The 19543-nt window shown below is 36.0% G+C and overlaps 1 protein-coding gene across 2 annotated transcripts in view; it reads right to left on the bottom strand.

Annotated features, from left to right (window-relative positions):
* Window positions 1-19543, bottom strand: part of PKP4 (plakophilin 4) — a 151601-nt gene that overhangs the window by 88726 nt on the left and 43332 nt on the right. Inside the window, exons 2-3 of one of the 2 annotated variants that reach the window (XM_083350437.1) lie at window positions 16334-16464; window positions 2720-2832 (exon numbers count right to left, since the gene is read on the bottom strand). In XM_083350437.1, the coding sequence (XP_083206563.1) occupies window positions 2720-2832; window positions 16334-16459 (239 nt within the window). In that variant the 5' untranslated portion in view covers window positions 16460-16464. The remainder of the gene's footprint in view (window positions 1-2719; window positions 2833-16333; window positions 16465-19543) is intronic. The other variant, XM_083350438.1, reaches the window with a different exon arrangement.

Genomic DNA, 19543 nt, shown 5'->3' with positions numbered 1-19543 from the left:
TGATCTTATTGTTGATTAGAAACATTCCATAGTCAATATTTATTAAAATAGTACAACAGAAAGGAAATTCCCAAGTTACTCAATTAACTGGATTTAATTTCATATTCTTCCTATATAGGTTCTAATGTATTTATGGAAAATTAAATCTTACAATATTTCTCCCAGAAGCAAAATATCTTTATGTAAATGTTTTAAAATATTTATCTTAGATTAATATTCACATAAAAACATAGTAAAAATCTTGATTACTTAAAAACTGACATATGAACTCAAAAGGATTTGCAAGCTGTGGTGACCTCAGCAAATATATCACCATACAAACAATGTTCTTGTATGTTTGCATCTTGTTTGCACACACAGCTCATTCATCTGACATATAAAAGAGCATATTACCCCTTTTGTTTGTAACAATTAAGATTAGAACAAGTCAAATTATTAAAATATGATTTAAAGTTTGATTACTTATTCTAAAGCTGGTGCTTGTGACTTCCCATTTCACATGCAACAGTAAACTATAATTTTGTTGAATCAAAATCTGTAGACAAGTCTATCGGAAAGAGTTTGCACCCACAGTCAGAAGTCTTACTTATATCTTGGCATATTGAATTTGAAGCAGTAACAGTGGAACAGTACTAATTTTCATACACCACAAATTGTCAGGTGCAAGAAATCAGGAACCAGAGTTGTTCAAATGAGTACAAGTTTATTTCATGTCATCTCTAAACAAGAATCTGAACTACTAATGGTCAAGGCAAATTGGTGGTAGATAACAACCAATGGAATTCAAGAGGGGCTGGACTTAGATCTCTTGTGGATGCGAAGGGACTCCAAACTGATGCTGCACTTGATCCCTTCCTCATGTTCAGCCTGATGATCTCCTACACAAATTTGATCAACTGAATGCTTTATATATCCATTTTAATCATGAAACTGTGGGCACTATTTTAAGGTATTTCCTACCTCCAGACATATTTCATTGTTTTGCTGACTAAAAGTTCAGAACATAATAGAAGAAATATAGAATGGGAAGTTCTCAAGCCAAAAGCCTCAGATCTGATAATTGTATTTAATTTTAATCCCTTGCACTCTGTACCTCCTTTCTCGATTATGAAAATTTGTTATTTATAATTAGTGAGGTTCCTGGTTAGAAAAATTAACTGCTTCTGAATTTTTGATTCAGATAAATTGTACATATGAAAAATTGACATAATTTTATGGTAATTTTTTTTCCTCCAAGCCTCCATTATCTTAATCATGTGGACAGCCACCTAGTAGAAGAAAAATAATCATTACCAGATGTTTATAGTAGCAGGTATTAGATTTAAAAATATAGTGGCGTGGTCATTCTGCATTTACAAACATAATCAAGCTGCAGAAATTTATTTAGAAAGTATTCAAAAAACAAAAAGCCTGTCTGAACCTATGAAAAGCTAAATTATTTCAAGTTTTGTTTTAAGATTGATGAAGCATTCAAATACTTATAGATCATATAATTCCAAGTTACTCTAAGTAGGCTATATTCACAGTTCCACAGTGCAGCTATTACAAAAATGACAGTATGTAAGCAACAATAGGCAATCTGAATTAAAAGTAGATTAAAACAAATTTATCATTAGAATAATCTGAGTTTAATATTTTTTACTTGCTTATGAATGATTTGCTGTTTGACATGAGCAATGATGTGGTTAAGTCTGATGATTTCCATTATTCTAAAATGGTTAGTGAAAAAAAATCAGTTTTGGAAAATGGACATTAAACTGGTAAATTAATTCAATATGAGAAAATGCAAAGTGAATAGTGCTGATCCATATAACAATACTCATGTTTCAACTTGGAACAGTATCTAAATTATGACCATATATTTATCCCAGATTTTTGGGAAGTATTAAATCCAGTCAAAACTATCTGGTAGGCTATATATTATTTTTTTTCATATAAACTGGTATGCTTTAAGCATATGAAAAGAGAAAATGAAATAATGGTTCAGTTTGCTTTTGTGAAGGCAATGTTTGGGGTTTATTAAGGAAGGAATCCAAAATAAAATTATAGGTAACATGATGCACAAAAGATTACACAAATCCCAAAATATCATGTCAGGTTATGATCACTAAATCTCAAAAGGATGATTTAAGAGCTAGACAACATCCCTACAAGAAAAGATTAGATAAGATACCAGACTGTTGCCTTTCATATCAAGCCACAGATCCGTATTGTATCCAATATGGAGCTGTAAGATGTTCTAAAAATCTGCACATCAGAATATGCTTGTATCAGTACATTAGTTTCCAACTTTTCCATATGCAGAGTCAAAACAATTGTTGAGCTTCAGAATCAAACTGATCCCTTTTAATACATTTGTAACAGAAATGAGAACTATCTGGAACTGAAATTCTAAATTTCTTATATATATATTACTAGCACAGTAACATGCCTTTCTCTTCCACTGCTCTGCTTTCATTTAAAGCAAGGGGAACTGTAGGTTTTGTTAGTGATCTACTGCAAATCACGGAGAGAACTGCCAGTGACAATTCCAATCTGTCATCTGCCTTTCCTGCTACAGAGCTAAATCCACGATTCCCAGGTAGCTGGCAGGAAAATGGCTGTGAAATAATGCTGAATGTGGTACTTAAAGATTGAAAGTTTTTCATAATTCATGCTGTAATAAAGGCTTATTTGAAAGAAGTAGCCGACAATTTGAAAATTAAATACGGATGGATACCTTGTGCTTGCAATGCTTGGCGATTCTGCTCCAACCCGACATCTTTCTAACTGACTGGCAACAATTTGTCTTTCTACTTCAAGTTCTCTGGTAAGTCTTTGAAATTGGAGTTCCTGTAATTAAAAAACAATTTTAAAATATATTTAGATAGTGGTCAAATAAAATAAAAACTGGTCCACACATATGAAAACAAGATTCTACTGAGATAAATGTGAATTATATGTAAAGCATTAACTTCTCTTTTATCTATAAATGATGGGTTAGAACAGACTTTCAGCGCTCAAAGGTTGAAGCCTGAAAATTCCCAGCTCCTGAAAAATACCAGGTGGTAGGATATGCCACACCTATTCTTGGTCAAATGGCCTGGATACACAACTTGAAATGACTTTATTATAATTAGTTATTAATGAATTAATATTAATACATTAATATATATTAGTAAAGGTAAAGGTTCCCCCGCACATGCGTGCTAGTCGTTTCTGACTCTAGGGGCCGGTGCTCATCTCCGTTTCAAAGCCGAAGAGCCAGCGCTTGTCCGAGGACGTCTCCGTGGTCATGTGGCTGGCATGACTGGACGCCAAAGGCGCACGGAACGCTGTTACCTTCCCACCGTAGTGGTCCCTATTTTTCTACTTGCATTTTTACGTGCTTTTGAACTGCTAGGTTGGCAGAAGCTGGGATGAGTAACAGGCGCTCACTCTGTTACGCGGCACTCAGGATTCGACCCGCCAAACTGATCGATAAGCTCAGCGTCCTAACCCACTGAGCCATTGCGTCCCTTTAATATATATTAATATATTATAATTAGTTTTACCTATTATAAAGTTTCTGCCTCTAATTTTTTTGTTACAGAAGGTACAATAAATTCAGTAACTGCCTTAAAGAATATGTTTAAATGATAAGCAATGCTTAAACAGGTAGTCCTCGACTTACAACAGTTCATTTAGTGACCATTCAAAGTTACAATGGCACTGAAAGTGACTTATGACCGTTTTTCACAGTTACAACCTTTGCAGCATCCCCATGACCAGGTGATCAAAATTCAGATGCTTGGCAACTGGTTCATATTTATGACCGTTGATGTGTCCCAAGGTCATGTGATCACCTTTTGCTACCTTCTGACAAGCAAAGTCAGTGGGGAAGCCAGATTCACTTAACAACCAGATTACTAACTTATCAGTTGCAGTGATTCACTTAACAACTGAAGCAAGAAAGGAATGGGACAAAACTCACTTAACAAATGTCTCACTTAACAGAAATGTTGGGCTCAATTTTGGTCCTCATTCAAAGACTACCTGTACTACCAACTATTTGGCTCCATTCTGGTTTAAGACAAGAAACAGAACAGAGGATGTTCATTGTATCCTTATATTCCTAATATACACCAGGATATTCCTTGTGTATATAAGGAACACCTCACAAAACCTTTTCCTAATTTTAAACAAATGAGTTACTTATTCTGATAGGTTCTTGGCTGATTCACCTCAAACTTTCATTAGTTAACCAGGCTTGTAATTATATCTACTGCCTGTGCACCTCTCCCATTCCAACCAGGGATCAAATAAGATGTCTTATCATCAGAAGACTGTAAAGTGCCAATTGGAAATAACTAGAAAAATAGACCTATAAAAATATAACATTGCTTCAGCTACAAATCTACTTTGCTTCACCAAAACACAGGGACTGATTCTAATTCAATGGATGTAAGTTATGTCCAGTGACAGCCAAGCATATAAAAATATTTATTTATTATTAGATTTTATCCCACCATTTCTTTATAAATTAACTCAAGACTGCAAACATTCTTAATCTTTCTCCTCCTATTTTCCCCACAATAACAACCCTAATGAGGTGAGCTGGACTGAAAGACAGTAAGTGATCCAAAGACACCCAGTTGGTTTTCATACTTAAGACATGACTAGAACTCCCAGTCTCCTGGTTTCTAGCCCAGCACCTTAACCACTATGCCAAACTGCCTCTCAGTAATAAAGTAAACTGCACAGGAGCAAAAGCAATATAATAACTAGGATCAACATTACAGGACAGATAGTCCTCGACTTACAGCCATTTATCAGTCATGATGTCGCTGAAAAAAAAGAGACTCATGATCACTCTTCATACTTAGACCATGGCAGTGTCCGCCATGGTCAAATGATTACAGTTCGAGCACTTGACAACCAGGGATGTATTTATGATGGTTGCAACATCCCGAGGTCACATGAATACCTTTTGTGACCTTCTGAAATGGCTTCCAATAAGCAAAGAGGGTGAAAACTGGATTCACTTAACCACCATGTGATTCACTTAACAACTGTGCAAAGAGGTTGTAAACTCAGGCACAACTCACATCACAACAGCATGGCTTAGTATCAGAAGCTCTGGCCCCAAAAGTTGTAGGTCAAGGACTACCTGTACAACAAATCACCACATAGTATTAGAAGGGTGATGCTGTGCACGTATTTTTGCTACCCACTGCATAGCAGCTGTTTGGGGATATTATAATTATGTTATTACAGGTCGTCCTCACTTAATGAGCAGTTGCTTAATGAGCAATCGCTTAACAATACTTCAAAGTTATGACAGGCCTCTCCAGCACACATTACTGTATTTTCATTATTTCACTGTATTTTACTATTTCACTATTTTGCCACTGTTTACACTTCTTTTCATTTCTTTGCTTTTACTGTTGCAGTCTGCCTAAGAGTAACCCCATGGTGAGACAGGCAGCAAAAAAAATTAACAATCAAATAAATAATGGCTTATTAATACTGGTATTCTTTTTATTACGCTATATGTTACATGTGTTGTTATAATTTTGCAATCTGCTTATATTCAACTAAGAGGCATAAAAATACCAGTAATAAATAAGGTCTGCTTAGATAAAATGGAAAGTATTTTGACAGCCATGTATTGATTCATTTCATTCGTATTTGTTAGTCTTTATGATAGACATTTTTAAAAAATATATATACTGTTATTCCTAAACAAAAGTTCAAGGCACACAAAAGCATTCACAATCCTAAAATTTTATTATTTTGCTTCCTTTCATGAACTAGGGAGAAATGTTGAGCATCAAACAAAAAGAACATTAATCTATTTAAATATGACAATGTTTTCACTGTGTCTTGTAACAGCTCTGAAACAAGAGTTTGCTTTACATGGTTGGTTTCACCATAAGCCTTCTGGAACATTCACTTGTATTATTATTTTTGCTTTAAAAAATTTCTGAATGCTGTAAGAAAAGAATATGGCAGGATAGCAACAAGAATTCATATATTGCAGATATTCAACAAAAATGTGCTTCATAGCATTGGCATACTAGATTAAAAAAAATACCAGAATGTACTCAATATCATAATTCACTCTCCCAACTGCAGTTGTTGACACATGCAATAGAGAGAGAGTGTGGAGAGCAAAATAAATTATACTGCATGGACATTAAAAGAAAAACATTTCATATTAGGAATTTATCCTTAAGAACGACAAAGCAATTTTCTTTCAGGTTACTCAGTCATAAATGACTTCAAATTAGCAAATTAAGCAAAAACAATGGAAGAAAATATCCACTGTTTCCCGGCCCTTGGCAATGAAATAAGGCCAGTTAACACATAATAGCAAATTTTGTTGCTTTTATTCAGAATGGCACTCAAGTTAGCATTGGAAAGTTTAAAAAGCCTTTTGCTAAAGCACTTTCCTTCCAAGTACATATAATAAAGGCCAAATGTTCACCTTGGAATATAACAACAAATTAGTCCAAACAGTTAAGGACACTACATTTTTGTAGCTTACCCCTTTACTAAGGATAATTCTATGCCAGATACATCAAATGAACTCTAAACATTGATACCCCATATAATCAATCCCTCTTGATCCAAGCCTTACTGCAGCCTAGACTGTCCCTATATTACCTCTGATAGCTCTACTTTTTTCTTGCAATTAAAATAATTATAAAATAATAAACAAAGGAGGTGGCTTAATTCTAGCTGAATTACTGAAGACTTTTATTCCTGGATCCCTGTACTAGTTTCTTTACACATTCATAGTGTTCCCTCCATCTAACAATGACCTAAGGATTTTCTTTCAGTCTCTCAATCACAGTGCCCATTTATAAGAAAAGTGATAAATCTAACTTGTCCCAGCAGTATCTTTAAAAAAAATCAAAATAGGCTTTGTAAGCTTATTTACAAAACTCTTGCAGATGATCTTTAGAAAGGATGGTTGTGAATATAAATGTGGTGTATGAACAGCTGTCGAGTTTGAAGGTTTGATACTCCACTTCTGAGTACAGATATGTCTTATGAAATTTTTCAGAAATAAAATAAACATATAGTCTAATAAAAACACTAAAGAAAAGTGATCAGGGATAAACAGTTATTGCTCATTAAGATAATGTATTTTTAAAAAACAAAATGCAAATAAAATGTTTCTATTATCTGAGGCAGCTAGTTTTTTTAAAAAAAATAATTAAAAACCCCTATTATTCTAAAGGAAAAAAAAGAAAAAGAAAAAAAAAGCAACCATGGCCAGAGAAAATCTTTTGTATTGGGAGTGCATAATAAAGCAAGTACCGTATTTTCCGGCGTATAAGATGACTTTTTAACCCATGAAAATCTTCTCAAAATCAGGGGTCATCTTATACGCCGGGTGCTGAAACTTTAGGGACAGGGCTGGCTGGAAAACCTGGAGCGGATCTCCCATTTAGTCTGTGCAGGGAAAGCGGGACCAATTGGAGTAGAAGCTGCAGTCTGTGTTTTTTTATAGGCTGGGGTCTGGGTGTCTTTCCTTCTAAAGTTAAAGAGCAGCTGTAGTCTATCCCAACTTGAAAGGCAGGTGGGGAATGCCGCAGCCAGAGCAGCTGCTTAGCTCTAAGGACACATTTGACTCAGGAACTGGGCGGGCTGGCTGGAAAACCTGGAGCAGATCTCCCATTTGGTCTTTTTTTTTTAATCCCATTTATATCCCGCCCTTCTCCGAAGACTCAGGGCGGCTTACAATTTAAAGCACAAATCAATGTGCTTAGCCAGACATGTCAAACACAAGGCCCGGGGGCCGGATCCGGCCCGTGAAGTGGTTTCATGTGGCCCGCGAAGCCATCCTGGAAACAGTGAGGGAACGGCCCCCACTGCCTTGGCCCTGGCCCAGAGACCCTCCTTCTGCCAGAGACCCTCAGATCTGTCCCATTCCTGCCCAGGCACCCTCGATGCCAACGATGTAGAGCTGGCCACGCCCACCCAGTAGGCCATATGCACTCTAGCCACGCCCACCCAGTAGGCCACGCCCACCCACGCCATACCCACCTGGCCCCCTGATGGCAACCGTAACGCTGATGCGGCCCTCAATGAAATTGAGTTTGACACCCCTGTGCTTAGCAATAGCCTTCATTCTATGTATATGCCTGCTTATTAGAGCTTTCACCCCCCCCCAAGCAGCATTATTACAAAGTCTGCTTATTGCTCCCAACAATCTGGGTCCTCATTTTACCTACCTCGGAAGGATGGAAGACTGAGTCAACCTTGAGCCTGGTGGGATGCGAACCTGCACTAATTGCAGGCAGCTGGTGTTACTTAAGGCTCTGCGTAGGGAAAGCTTTAGAGTGAATTAGGAAAAGTGAAAAAGTGAATTAGGAAAATAAGAAATGGTTGCTGGAATTGGGTATGTGTAGTTTAATGAAGAGAAGGGTGAGGGGTGACATGATAGCAGTGATCCAATATCTCAGGGCCTGCCACAAAGAAGAGGGAGCCAAGCTATTCTCCAAAGCACCTGAAAGCAAGACAAGAAGCAATGGATGGAAACTAGTCAAGGAGAGAAGCAACCTAGAACTAAGGAGAAACTTCCTGACAGTTAGAACAATTAATCAGTGGAACAACCTGCCTCCAGACGTGGTGAATGCTCCAACACTGGAGGTTTTTATGAAGAGACTGGACAGCCATTTGTCTGAAATGGTATAAGGTTTCCTGCCTTAGCAGGGGGTTGGACTAGATGACCTCCAAGGTCCCTTCCAACTTATTATATTATTATTATTATTATTATTATTATTATTATTTATTTTTAATCCACTTGCACTGTTTTATGTTTACATGTTTGATGACAAACAGCCTTATGTTTATAAGTGACAGTTTTCCTACTAAGCACCTGCATGTCATAAGCATTTGAATTAAAATTACCATATTAAAATCAAATCTGATGTTTTTTAATTTTTATTTGGTGTGCGTTGGAAGAGGGGTAGTCTTATACGGCGAGTATAGCCCAAACCCTATAATTTAACAGGAAATGTAGGGGGTTGTCTTATACGCCCAGTCGTCTTATATGCTGGAAAATACGGTAAACAAAGGCTCAATTGACATCATTATTTCAATTTCTGAAACAGCAACTTCATTTATTATGATTATTATGGATGAAATAGTTGTGCTGAGATAGAGGAAAAAAATTCTTTACCTGTTCATTTGCTCCAACCCTGCTTGCATCTCCTTGCAACCAACCCTGCTGTAAAACCATGAAGATCTGTATTGTAAAACCATGAAGATCTGGTTATGACCCTGGGTTGGGACCCCAAGTTTATTAAGGGCCCTGTGTCTTGGCTATACCTTTTACTTGATGATCGCATATATTTATTCTGTATTGTTTTAATTATTTGGTTTTTTTTATAATGCACACTGTCCAGAGTCACTTATCGAGATGGGCAGCTATAGAAATTTTAATAATTTTTGTGAACATAGCAACTACTGATACCGTAATGAACTTATTACCTTGTAATACACTTGAATATTTTGTCAATCTCGATCAAAATAACTATGAACTAAGGAAGATTATAAGAAGAAAGAGGTAAGGGGAAACACACTTGAAATTTCATATATGGCATTCACAAGTAAAAACAATCTCTGTCATCTATACTTTTTGACTTATACCAGGGGTGTTCAACCTTGGCAACTTTAAGACCATGCTGGCTGAGGAATTCTAAGAGTTGAAGCACACAACTAGATGGCTAGATTAGAACTACGTATCTAGTCATGGCTAGTTTACATATGTTGCAACTAGAAGAAGGACTTTATTGACATATCTTGGTTTTCTAAAAAAGGTTATTTTGAGTCAAGCCTGACTCCCAGTGACTTCATGAACATGTCAATACATTTTTCTTGACAACAAAAATTTTGAACAACTCACTCCTACTGGGGCATGCCAACCTTATTTATCAGCAGGAAGACTCAAATCCAGGAAGCCTCCACTGGCACTTGCATAACATCTGTCCAACAACTTTAAATAGATCCCCAATAGAAAACCAAATGGGTAGGCATAGGAAGGCATATAAATGAAGTATCATGTCAATAATGGACAATCCTAAATAGGATTCACATCTCACATGGCGTCTGCTGGGACTTTCTGCATAAATGGAGCATAGCATCCTCCCCTCAGTGTGACTGTAGGATCCCACATCAAAGTGTAGATCACATAGTGACCAGCTGCTTCAAGCTAAGGGCATATACCACTCCAGTATCTGATTTTTTTTAATATAAACGATGCTGCACTTCAATAGTTAGCTGGCCTAGCCCTAGACATTGGTATTTGAACACAGATCTTTTTAACATTTATATTTTATTGTGTTTTACTAATCTAGATGCAATGTTAATATATATTGCTAGTCCATGTATGATATGCCATACGCTAAATAAATAAATCTTGACAACAGTACAGAAATGCCTTGGTAATGCTTTGGTAAAGAATGTTTGACTTCTCAGCCTAGTTTACAGTTTTCATATTTTGTAGTGTTCCCCCATTTAAGTACTAACTGGGTCCAACCTTGCTTAGGGTTTTGTTTTTGTTTTTTGAGATCATTAACACATAATAGCTCCAATCATGAAGATTAATTTCTTTTTTTAACAATTTCATTCTGCAGTTCCTATTACTCGCTCGCTACCACCTTGATGAATAGCTGAGTATAAGGAATTATTCACCTGAGCACTTCTAGCAATTTTAGTGGCTGTGGTATAGCAACCTTAATTATTTTGCAAAGAGAAACTCACTAAAATAAAAGGTTCACCTGAATTAAAAAGGAAATTCAAGAGGCAAGAGCAAATAATTGTTTGAGGTAAATAAAAGTAAATATTTGTATTGGAAAACATATATCTCTGGGTTCCCTGCCATATAAAAAAAGTATTTATCAACAGAAATCTGAAAATGCAGAAAAGCCATATTATTATGTAACACATTTGATTCTTTCTCTTCAAAACAACAAATAAAGCACCTTTTAAATCTATAATTGCACATGTGGTCTAAAGAAAATATGCTTGCTTCTCCTTTAAACCCATCTTACACTTCCTAGTATATCAGATTAAAACTTGAAATGCTAGTTTTAAAATTAATCTCACAATGTTCCCATTAAGTATTATCCATAAGACCCCAATCCCTTAATTTAACTGTTCAGTCTAAGTTCATACATAACAAAGAGAAACTTCAGGACACATATAAAACCACTACACCATGGTAACGGATTTATTTTTTTTACCATTACAGTATTTTGTCATTCTGATATGCATTATTTTCCAGATTTATTAGCTTTGTTTAAATGCCTTTGCACCTTTTTCTTTGTTAGGACATGTCAGGGTAAGAACCAAATTCTTCTGTCTTTATCTATTCAAATCTCTCTTTCCAATGTACAGTATATTCAGTGGAATGAATGAACACAGAGACATAAACAAACACACACTACACATAGCAGGAATGAGAAGGAAGTGAGGAGGAGGAAAAAAGCCATTCCGAGGGAAGTTGTAAGTTTAGGGAGGTTGAAGTGATATTTTCCCACATTCGAGTTATCTTTCAGACATCCCCAGAAAGGACAAGCTGCTTGCTGCTGCTTCCCTTTTCTCAAAGGAGTTGTAGGGGTTTTTTTTTTGTCTCCTACTTATGTGACTGGAAGAGAAGGAAAGCTAGAAAACCAAGATCATCTCTTCTTTCAATCATTTGCCAAGATAAAGGAATCTGCCTTTTCTCTCGGAACCAATCTGAGGAGCTTGCGTAAATTCTTTTTGAGATAATTTTAGGTGAAACAAAAAATGAAGAGGACATAAGCCAGAGAACATTCTTCCATTTGGCATTCATCATAAAAAATACCCTGATGCAACCTGAGAAACCGAAGTGGTATTGGCAAGCACCACTTAGCAATAATTTCAATGAACATGATTTATTGGAAAATTGTCATGCCAGACTAGAGCGGGGAATGTTTGTGTCAAGCCATTCTGTGCATGCACTGTTATTTATTCCTGGTAGAAGTTTGGAAACTCTCAAGGCGATGGGAACGGGTTTCTGCCAGACCACCTGAGGTTAATAACACCACTGGCTATAACAACTAACATCCTGTGAATACCATACACAGAATACAGCTTGCCATGAAAAACTGATGCTCTATACCAGGCATGTCAAATTCGTGACATCACGTGACATTGCGTGATGTATCGGGTCTTTTTCCCCATTGCCGGCAATGGGGTGGGTACAGTTTTGGTGTGAGGTGGGCCGGCAGTTTGACACCCCTGCTCTATACCAATGGTGTCAAATTGAAATAGAAACAGGGGCCACTAGTTTTGTTGTATGCTGCCCAGAGTCACTTGGTTGTGACTAAACTATAATGATCTCTGCAAACTGCATGTATTTTTTTTTATTAATGCATCAACATATTAAAATCTGACAGGAACTAGATCAGGGGTGTCAAACTGCCAGCCCGTGGGCCGGATGCGTCACGACAAAACCATGCCCACTCCATTGCCGGCAATGGGGAAAAAGCCCTGATACATCGTGCAACGTCACGTGACGTCACGAGTTTGACACCCCTGAACTAGATACAACCAATATATAAAAAGAAACATTATGAGTTTATTTATTTTCAATATTTAAATGTATTTACATATTTTTGAGAGTATATAGTGTACAAACACAAACATTCCCCATCCCATTCTGGCTTCTTCTCACCTACTAACATATTATCACGCAAACTGCCTCCTCCCATTTGCAACTTCCTGTAATGTTCCCTCTAATTTCTGACGTTCTATGTGTAGGGGGAAAAAAAATGTTTCCACAGCTTCCAAACCAAGTACAAATTTGTGTGCCACAATATGAGAATATGACTAAATTTCAAATACAAGTAATAGTGATGCTACAATATATATTTCTTAGTTAACATAAAGAAAGTAGAAAGAATAAACATGCTTGAAAGTGGTGCTCTCAATTCATTTTGGATCCTGGTCCCTGCCCTCTACTTTTCTTGGCAACATTTTTCATCAGTGACTCTGCAGTTCTTTCTTGAATATGTGAATATGTGACTAGTCCAAGGTCACCTGGCTGAATCAGAATTCCCCAACAAACTCGGTCCACCTACACATCCTTACAGATTATGATACATCAATCACTGATAACTGCAATCAATATTTTGCAATAATTTAAATCTTTCTTTCTTTCTTTTTCCTTTTCTTTCATTGTAATGAAAGCAGAATTTAGAAAAAAGAAAAACATTTAGAGCCATGCCCTTATCATGTTTCTCCATTGTTTCCTTCTTCTCTGGATGCATTCTGAACATTTAAAGGTTATTAATTTAAAAACTATTCTTATAAACTTAACAATAATCATATACCTTGTGAAGACAAATAACCCCAGATACTAACTAATTCAACCTGTTATGTAAACTGAAGAAAAAGACTTCAACCTTTTTTTGATGGGCAGAAAGAAATTAACACAACCTATTTTGGAAGAAGGCAATCATTCTCATGTGCTGGAGACTCTGGGGTCCGGAGTAGGTCAGCAGTGCCACCCAAAGAAAAGGCACAATCTCTCTGACTCAGCTTCCTCGCAGCATCAAGGTCACATGTTACGGTTGCAGTACAGCCTAAGAGGGCGCTCCTATTCAGTCTGCACCATAATAGCACCAGGCAACCCTCCTGTTGTAGTTAAATTGAGGTGGTGTGGAGCTTGTGCAGGATTCCACGTGCATCACGAGCCAAGAGTTTTATGGAGGCTGGTGACTAAATTTATTATTAGTTTTCAAATGTGTTATTTATGTTTTATTGTATTTTTATTACATTCCCCCCCCCAATATTTCCCAACTGCATTTTAATCTGGTTCAGGATGCGTTCAGGAGCTTTTTCCACATTCATAACTAGATACATTTCCAGTTCAGAAAATTGCAATAATGCCATGTCTATTTGTCAAATTAAAATGTGAAATATTTTTGGAAGGGCAAATGAATTTCCACATGCAATAAGATGCAGAACAGCAGCAATAGATTTAATTAAATATTATATTACACTTTTGCCTTCTTACTCAAAAAGATGCAATCTTTTCAGAAAACGAGATTGCTAGTAGCAATTTTTTATTTTTGGTTAGAAGCAATAGCTACATCATACTGAAGAGAGCAGAATTTACCTCTGGGATTATCTCATTTTTCTTTACCCTATGGGCAGTGAGCATTGCAAGGGTCGTTTTGTACCATGTCAACCATCATCCACTATCTCCTGTTCCAGATGATAACTTATGGAAACATGCCTTGTTCAAACTGACTCACTGAAAGGAAAAATAAGAATGCTCCAGAGTTTAAACTATTATGTTTTGCACATGATTACTAGGTAGTATAGTATTCTTTTATTTACACTAAAACACAAGCAAAACAAAAATGATCTCTTCAAGTTTTATGTCATTTCTCTGATTCATAAGATAATTATTTGCAAACAAGATAGCTTTGTTTAATAGTCATAAAGACAGGGAAACCTTTAAAATCATTCTCATAGTTCAGAATGTAAAGCACCTCTATTAATTTACTGACAACATTTATATACATATAACACTCAATAATCAAGATTCCAAATTACTGTCTTGGATTTCTTGGCAAGGTTCAGAAGGCATATTAATAAGAAATAAAGTAATTCTAATGCTGGTTTGTGACCATAATAAAAATTGATTAATAAAGTAATTCTGTTGCATATAAGAATGTAACCCATTCTAGTGAAGAATTTCTAAATAAATTGGACCAAAATAAATTATAACTTGGGTGGAGAGGTGGGAGAATGTTTTCCTGACAGAAGTATGAATTATGAATTCTAGTCTATTTAGAACAGAATGAACTATATATCTAACCATATCTAGGTTGGTGTTTTATTGGATATTTGGGGTGTATCTGAATATGAAAATGGCTTGTACCCATAGTGTTCTGAAGTTGTGAAAATTGAGGCAAAAACACTTGGTATGCTAGAAGACTTTCTAATTTCTAATTATGATGTATCTATCCATCCCATTTTAGGAGACATTGCACTTCTTGTAAGCTTCCATAAATGGAGAGTATGAGCCATAGCACAACTTGCTCAATTAACTTTTTGAACACAGGAATCATTTTAAGTCAAACAGATAAAGAACACTACTATTTCATCTCTGAGAAGCTACCATGAAGAGCCTCTTTTGCAAATTGGAAAGAAAATATAGCAACAACCATTCTGAAAATATAGCAACAACCATTCATATAGGAAGATTAGGTGAGAACAAATCAAATGGGCAAAAGAAGAATAGGTACCTTGATGTCAAGGGGCTAAGAAAAAAGAACAAGAGGCACCGATCTCTTTTTAATGAATATTATACAGCTTCCTTGATCTTAAAATAAATTACTTTTTTTTAGTTCTCCGAGAGATGTGATGAACTCCAACTTTATATTTTATCTCCTAAAAAAGTACAACACATCAATTGTATCCAACTGAACTTAATCTAAAATAGGCTCTCCTTCTAACTCCTCAGATGTTTTTTACGTGATGGATTCCTCTTCCTTCACAGATAAATGCATCAATTCATTTTAATAGTGTTAACCAACACCCCAAATAGTACTGTAAATCAAACATGATACTGGCAGAAACACTAAAGTCTACAAATATATTTGATGCTCTTAAAATAAATCTACATACAGATAGTCCTCAGCTTACAACCACAACTGGGAACAGAATTTCTGCTGCTAAGCAAGGCCATTGTTAAATGAATCACACCCAGCTTTACAACCAGTTTTGCCACAATTGTTAAGCGAAATTACTTCAGTGAATCACACAGTCATTAAATAAAATCTGGTTTCCCATTAACTTTGCTTGTTGGAAGCTGGCTGTGGAGATCGTAAATGGTGATCACATGATCCTAGGATGTTTGCATCCACTGTCAATACAGGCTGGTTGCCATGTGCCTGAATGTTGATATGTGGCTAAGGGGATGCTGAGATGGTCATAAATGCAAGGACCAGTTGCAAGTCAGTTTTTACAGTATGGTTGTAATTTTGAATGGTCACCAAATGAATAGTTGGTAAGGATTACCTATAGTTCTGCACCTTTTTTTTAGCTTGTTTAAGTCAAAGAAAACACATTTTCCATTTTGTGTAAACCCAAAATTCAAGATAACATTACCCAGAAAATATCAAAGTTTGTTATTATCCATTACAGAATATGATGACTTCATAAAACTTGAAAAAGAGATAAAAAACAGTGAAACTAAGCAAATATTTTATCCCAACTATGTGGCAAGTCAACGAAGTTCAAAACTACCCAAACACGAAATCCCAATATATCTACTTATTAATTACATCTATCTACAATATTTCTTTTGTTTAAATACCTGTTCTTTTACAGAAGCTAGAATAGTAGTGGCAGTAGCCTCTGTTTCCATGGCAGGATTTGCAGAAGATTCTTGGGTAGTTGGTTGCAGCCCATCTTCCAAAGGGATCTGTTCGGGAGCTGGCATATTGCCTGGTGGGGGGAAAAAATTAGTTTGATATCTGATGTTTATGGATTCAATTGACATGCTACCTTTGCTGCTCTAAAAATATTCCATAACATTTCCCAAATCTAAATGAGTATGATATGAAATTAAGCAATAAGAATTTCACATTTTTACTTCTTATAATAATGGCTAAGAAACAAGGTGGAATAGGTAACAGCTCCCATCTCATTTTGGCCACTAAAAAGTAAGAGCATAATATCTTATTATTGAGATTGGAAAACATATGAAAGCTGTAATATATCTCCTAAAATAGGATGCCACAGCTTAAAAAATAAGGGGAAAAAACCTCAAAATTCCCTCTCCAGCCTTACCAACATGTATAATGCAGCCTTTGTCCACAAAAAAATTGTCTGACTTACAAGAATGCGGTTATCTATGTATATCTCTATTTTAAAACAGATTAAAGTATCTTTGATAGTCTGTAGCCCTAGATTTAAGGAATAAAAGTGTTTGCAGTAATTTTGCTGGATAGCTATTATATGATAATTGGTGTAATTTTCCCCAGATACACCTATATGTTAAAAATATCAAGCTTTTCACCTTTTGATAACCTCGGGTAAAAATGATTCAATTGTGTTACCTGCTTCTTCTTCAGGAAGTCCCTGACTTATGACCAGAATGGACTCCCGAATTTCAATCATAAGGCAAAGCACCAAGTGACCAATCTCGATTTTACAACCATTTTTATGAAGAATGAAAAGCAAATCATAATTGTTAAGCAAGTCCATTTTTTTGAACGCACATTTTTTTGTCAAAAACCTGGAAAAAACACCAGAAACCAGCAAAAACTCTAATAAATCACAGTCACAAGACCGTGAGACAATGCAGCTGGTCATATATGTGAGCTGGCTACTAGCACACAAAATGTGATCATGTGACTACAGAGAGGCGCATGCAGTAGTTGTAACTTTGAGGTCGACTCATAAGTAGGTTTTTGTCCAAGTCCATCACCATATTGAATAATTCTTAAGTAAATGGTTGTAAGTCAAGGACTGCCTGTATCTAAGCAAGGGCATTATATCCCTTTATATCAGGGGTCTTCAAACTTGGCCCTTTTATGACTTGTGGACTTCAACTCTCAGAATTCCTCAGCCAGTGTGCCTGGCTGAGGAATTCTGGGAGTTGAAGTCCACAAGTCATAAAAGGGCCAAGTTTGAAGAACCCTGCTTCATATGCGTCATCAGGTAAATGGTCTTCATAGATATTTCCTATAGGATGCTGATACCTTTCTGCCTTAAATGAAAAGTCACAACTTCCATTATACATATGTTTCATGCAAGTACACCAGCTTTTTCCTATTTCTTAAGATTCATATAAGCAAGAAATTAGAAACAGGAAGAGGAAAATGTCTATGCTGGCCTTAGACTGGGATGACACCTCTGCACTTGAGTTATCACACTTGGTTGGTTGATCAATTTTCAATTGCTAGCAAGTGAATGTATCTTGCAAGATACAAATCGTGTAATCATAGCTAATACTGATGCACCAAGTCCACATATCCCACTAGCTTATGTCTAGTCTAAGAAGACATTAAAATAAATTATTTCTACTTTAAAAGGCTTAATTTCCTGAAGGAGTTTCTTAGGTCAACCAGAAGTCTATAAGCAATATACAAGCTTCTTGTTTCCTAGCTACTGGTATCAAGAGATTTTCTACTTCCAATTTTGGAAACGTGGTGATTTACATATTTGCAAGATACTTTTCATTATCTTTCTTTAACACACATAGCAAGGTATGTACCCTCCAAATTTCAGAACTCCATTTGTTGTAATTTTATTGGCAAAATACAGCATAGCTCAAGTACTTTTTCTGACCTTTCTCATTTTTCCAGCAAAGCTACACAGCTTCTATCGAGTCTAGATAAGATACGCAATTTGTATTTACAGTATTTTTGCTATATAAATCTATTAGTTTATAGTTAAGGTATGTACCTTTTAACAGGTAATAAGCTAATATTTTCAAAGAGCAAATTGTTGACTTAAATGGGTTTAAGAGTTAACACTGTGAACAACCAATACCTTATGATTATCAGAAACAACTAATAAATCCAACTTTCAGAAATAACTTGTATTATCTTGAATGTGAAATCTGCTTTAAACTGGATTTTTGTTGTAATTCTCTTACAAAACTTTTTTTCCAGTTCAATACCAAATCACCCATTTTTTAATTCAATTTTTTAAAATAATTTTTTTATAAATTCATTCAACGGCTCCATTCAAGCCTTCAGTGTTAGCAATGGTGAAGGCCAAAGAACAATAAATGAGGTACAAAAATAAACCACCCCTGTCTTCCAACTGCCATGTCACCTGCCAAGCTCAGGATGTAAAAGCTAGGGTGCTGGTTTACCTTAAACCAGGGGTGTCAAACTGCCGGCCCATGGGCCGTACGCATTATCCAGAAGCCACGCCCACCCCATTGCCGGCAATGGCAAAATTGTCCTGATATGTTGCGCGATGTCACATGACATCGTGATTTTGACATGTCTGCCTTAAACAAATGAAATACTCAACAATATGCTTGAATGAGTTGGAGACTTTTTAAAGTGCCAGTTATTATAGAGTGAAATTGAAGGGCTGATCAGTTATCACAATATTTCATTTTGTAAACTCTACTTGGTTGAATTAATAAAATAAGGGCTTTCCTATTTCAAATTCTTACAATTAGCAGATTTTAACAACCTGGAACTTTGATATGAAACTTCAGTAAATTCTGTTCCCCAATGCAGAAGAAAGGCAAATACCATTTGATAATCAGAGTCTATCTTTATACTACTAAACCTCTTGTGTCTATTTCTTTGTAGCCTTCAAATGGATGGAAGAGTACATAAGAGGGCAATGATTTTCAATCAACATACCTCAAATGGGCTAATTTAAATCTGGGACCTATAACTTGGGATTGAAATTTGGCAATTTTGTAATTATGATAGTATTCCATTAACTTTTCCACAATTTCCCACAATTTATTCAGGCTCCTTGTATAAAGCTCTTTTTAAAAACTATGAGAAAATGCAAACAGTGGCTACATTTACACATGGCTTGTTGTAAA

The sequence above is a fragment of the Vipera ursinii genome (genome assembly GCF_947247035.1).
Source record: "Vipera ursinii genome assembly, chromosome: 1".
Classification (NCBI taxonomy): Eukaryota; Metazoa; Chordata; class Lepidosauria; order Squamata; family Viperidae; genus Vipera; species Vipera ursinii.
The sequence above is the reverse complement of the archived record's forward strand: the minus strand, read 5'-3'. Positions and strand labels throughout refer to the sequence as shown.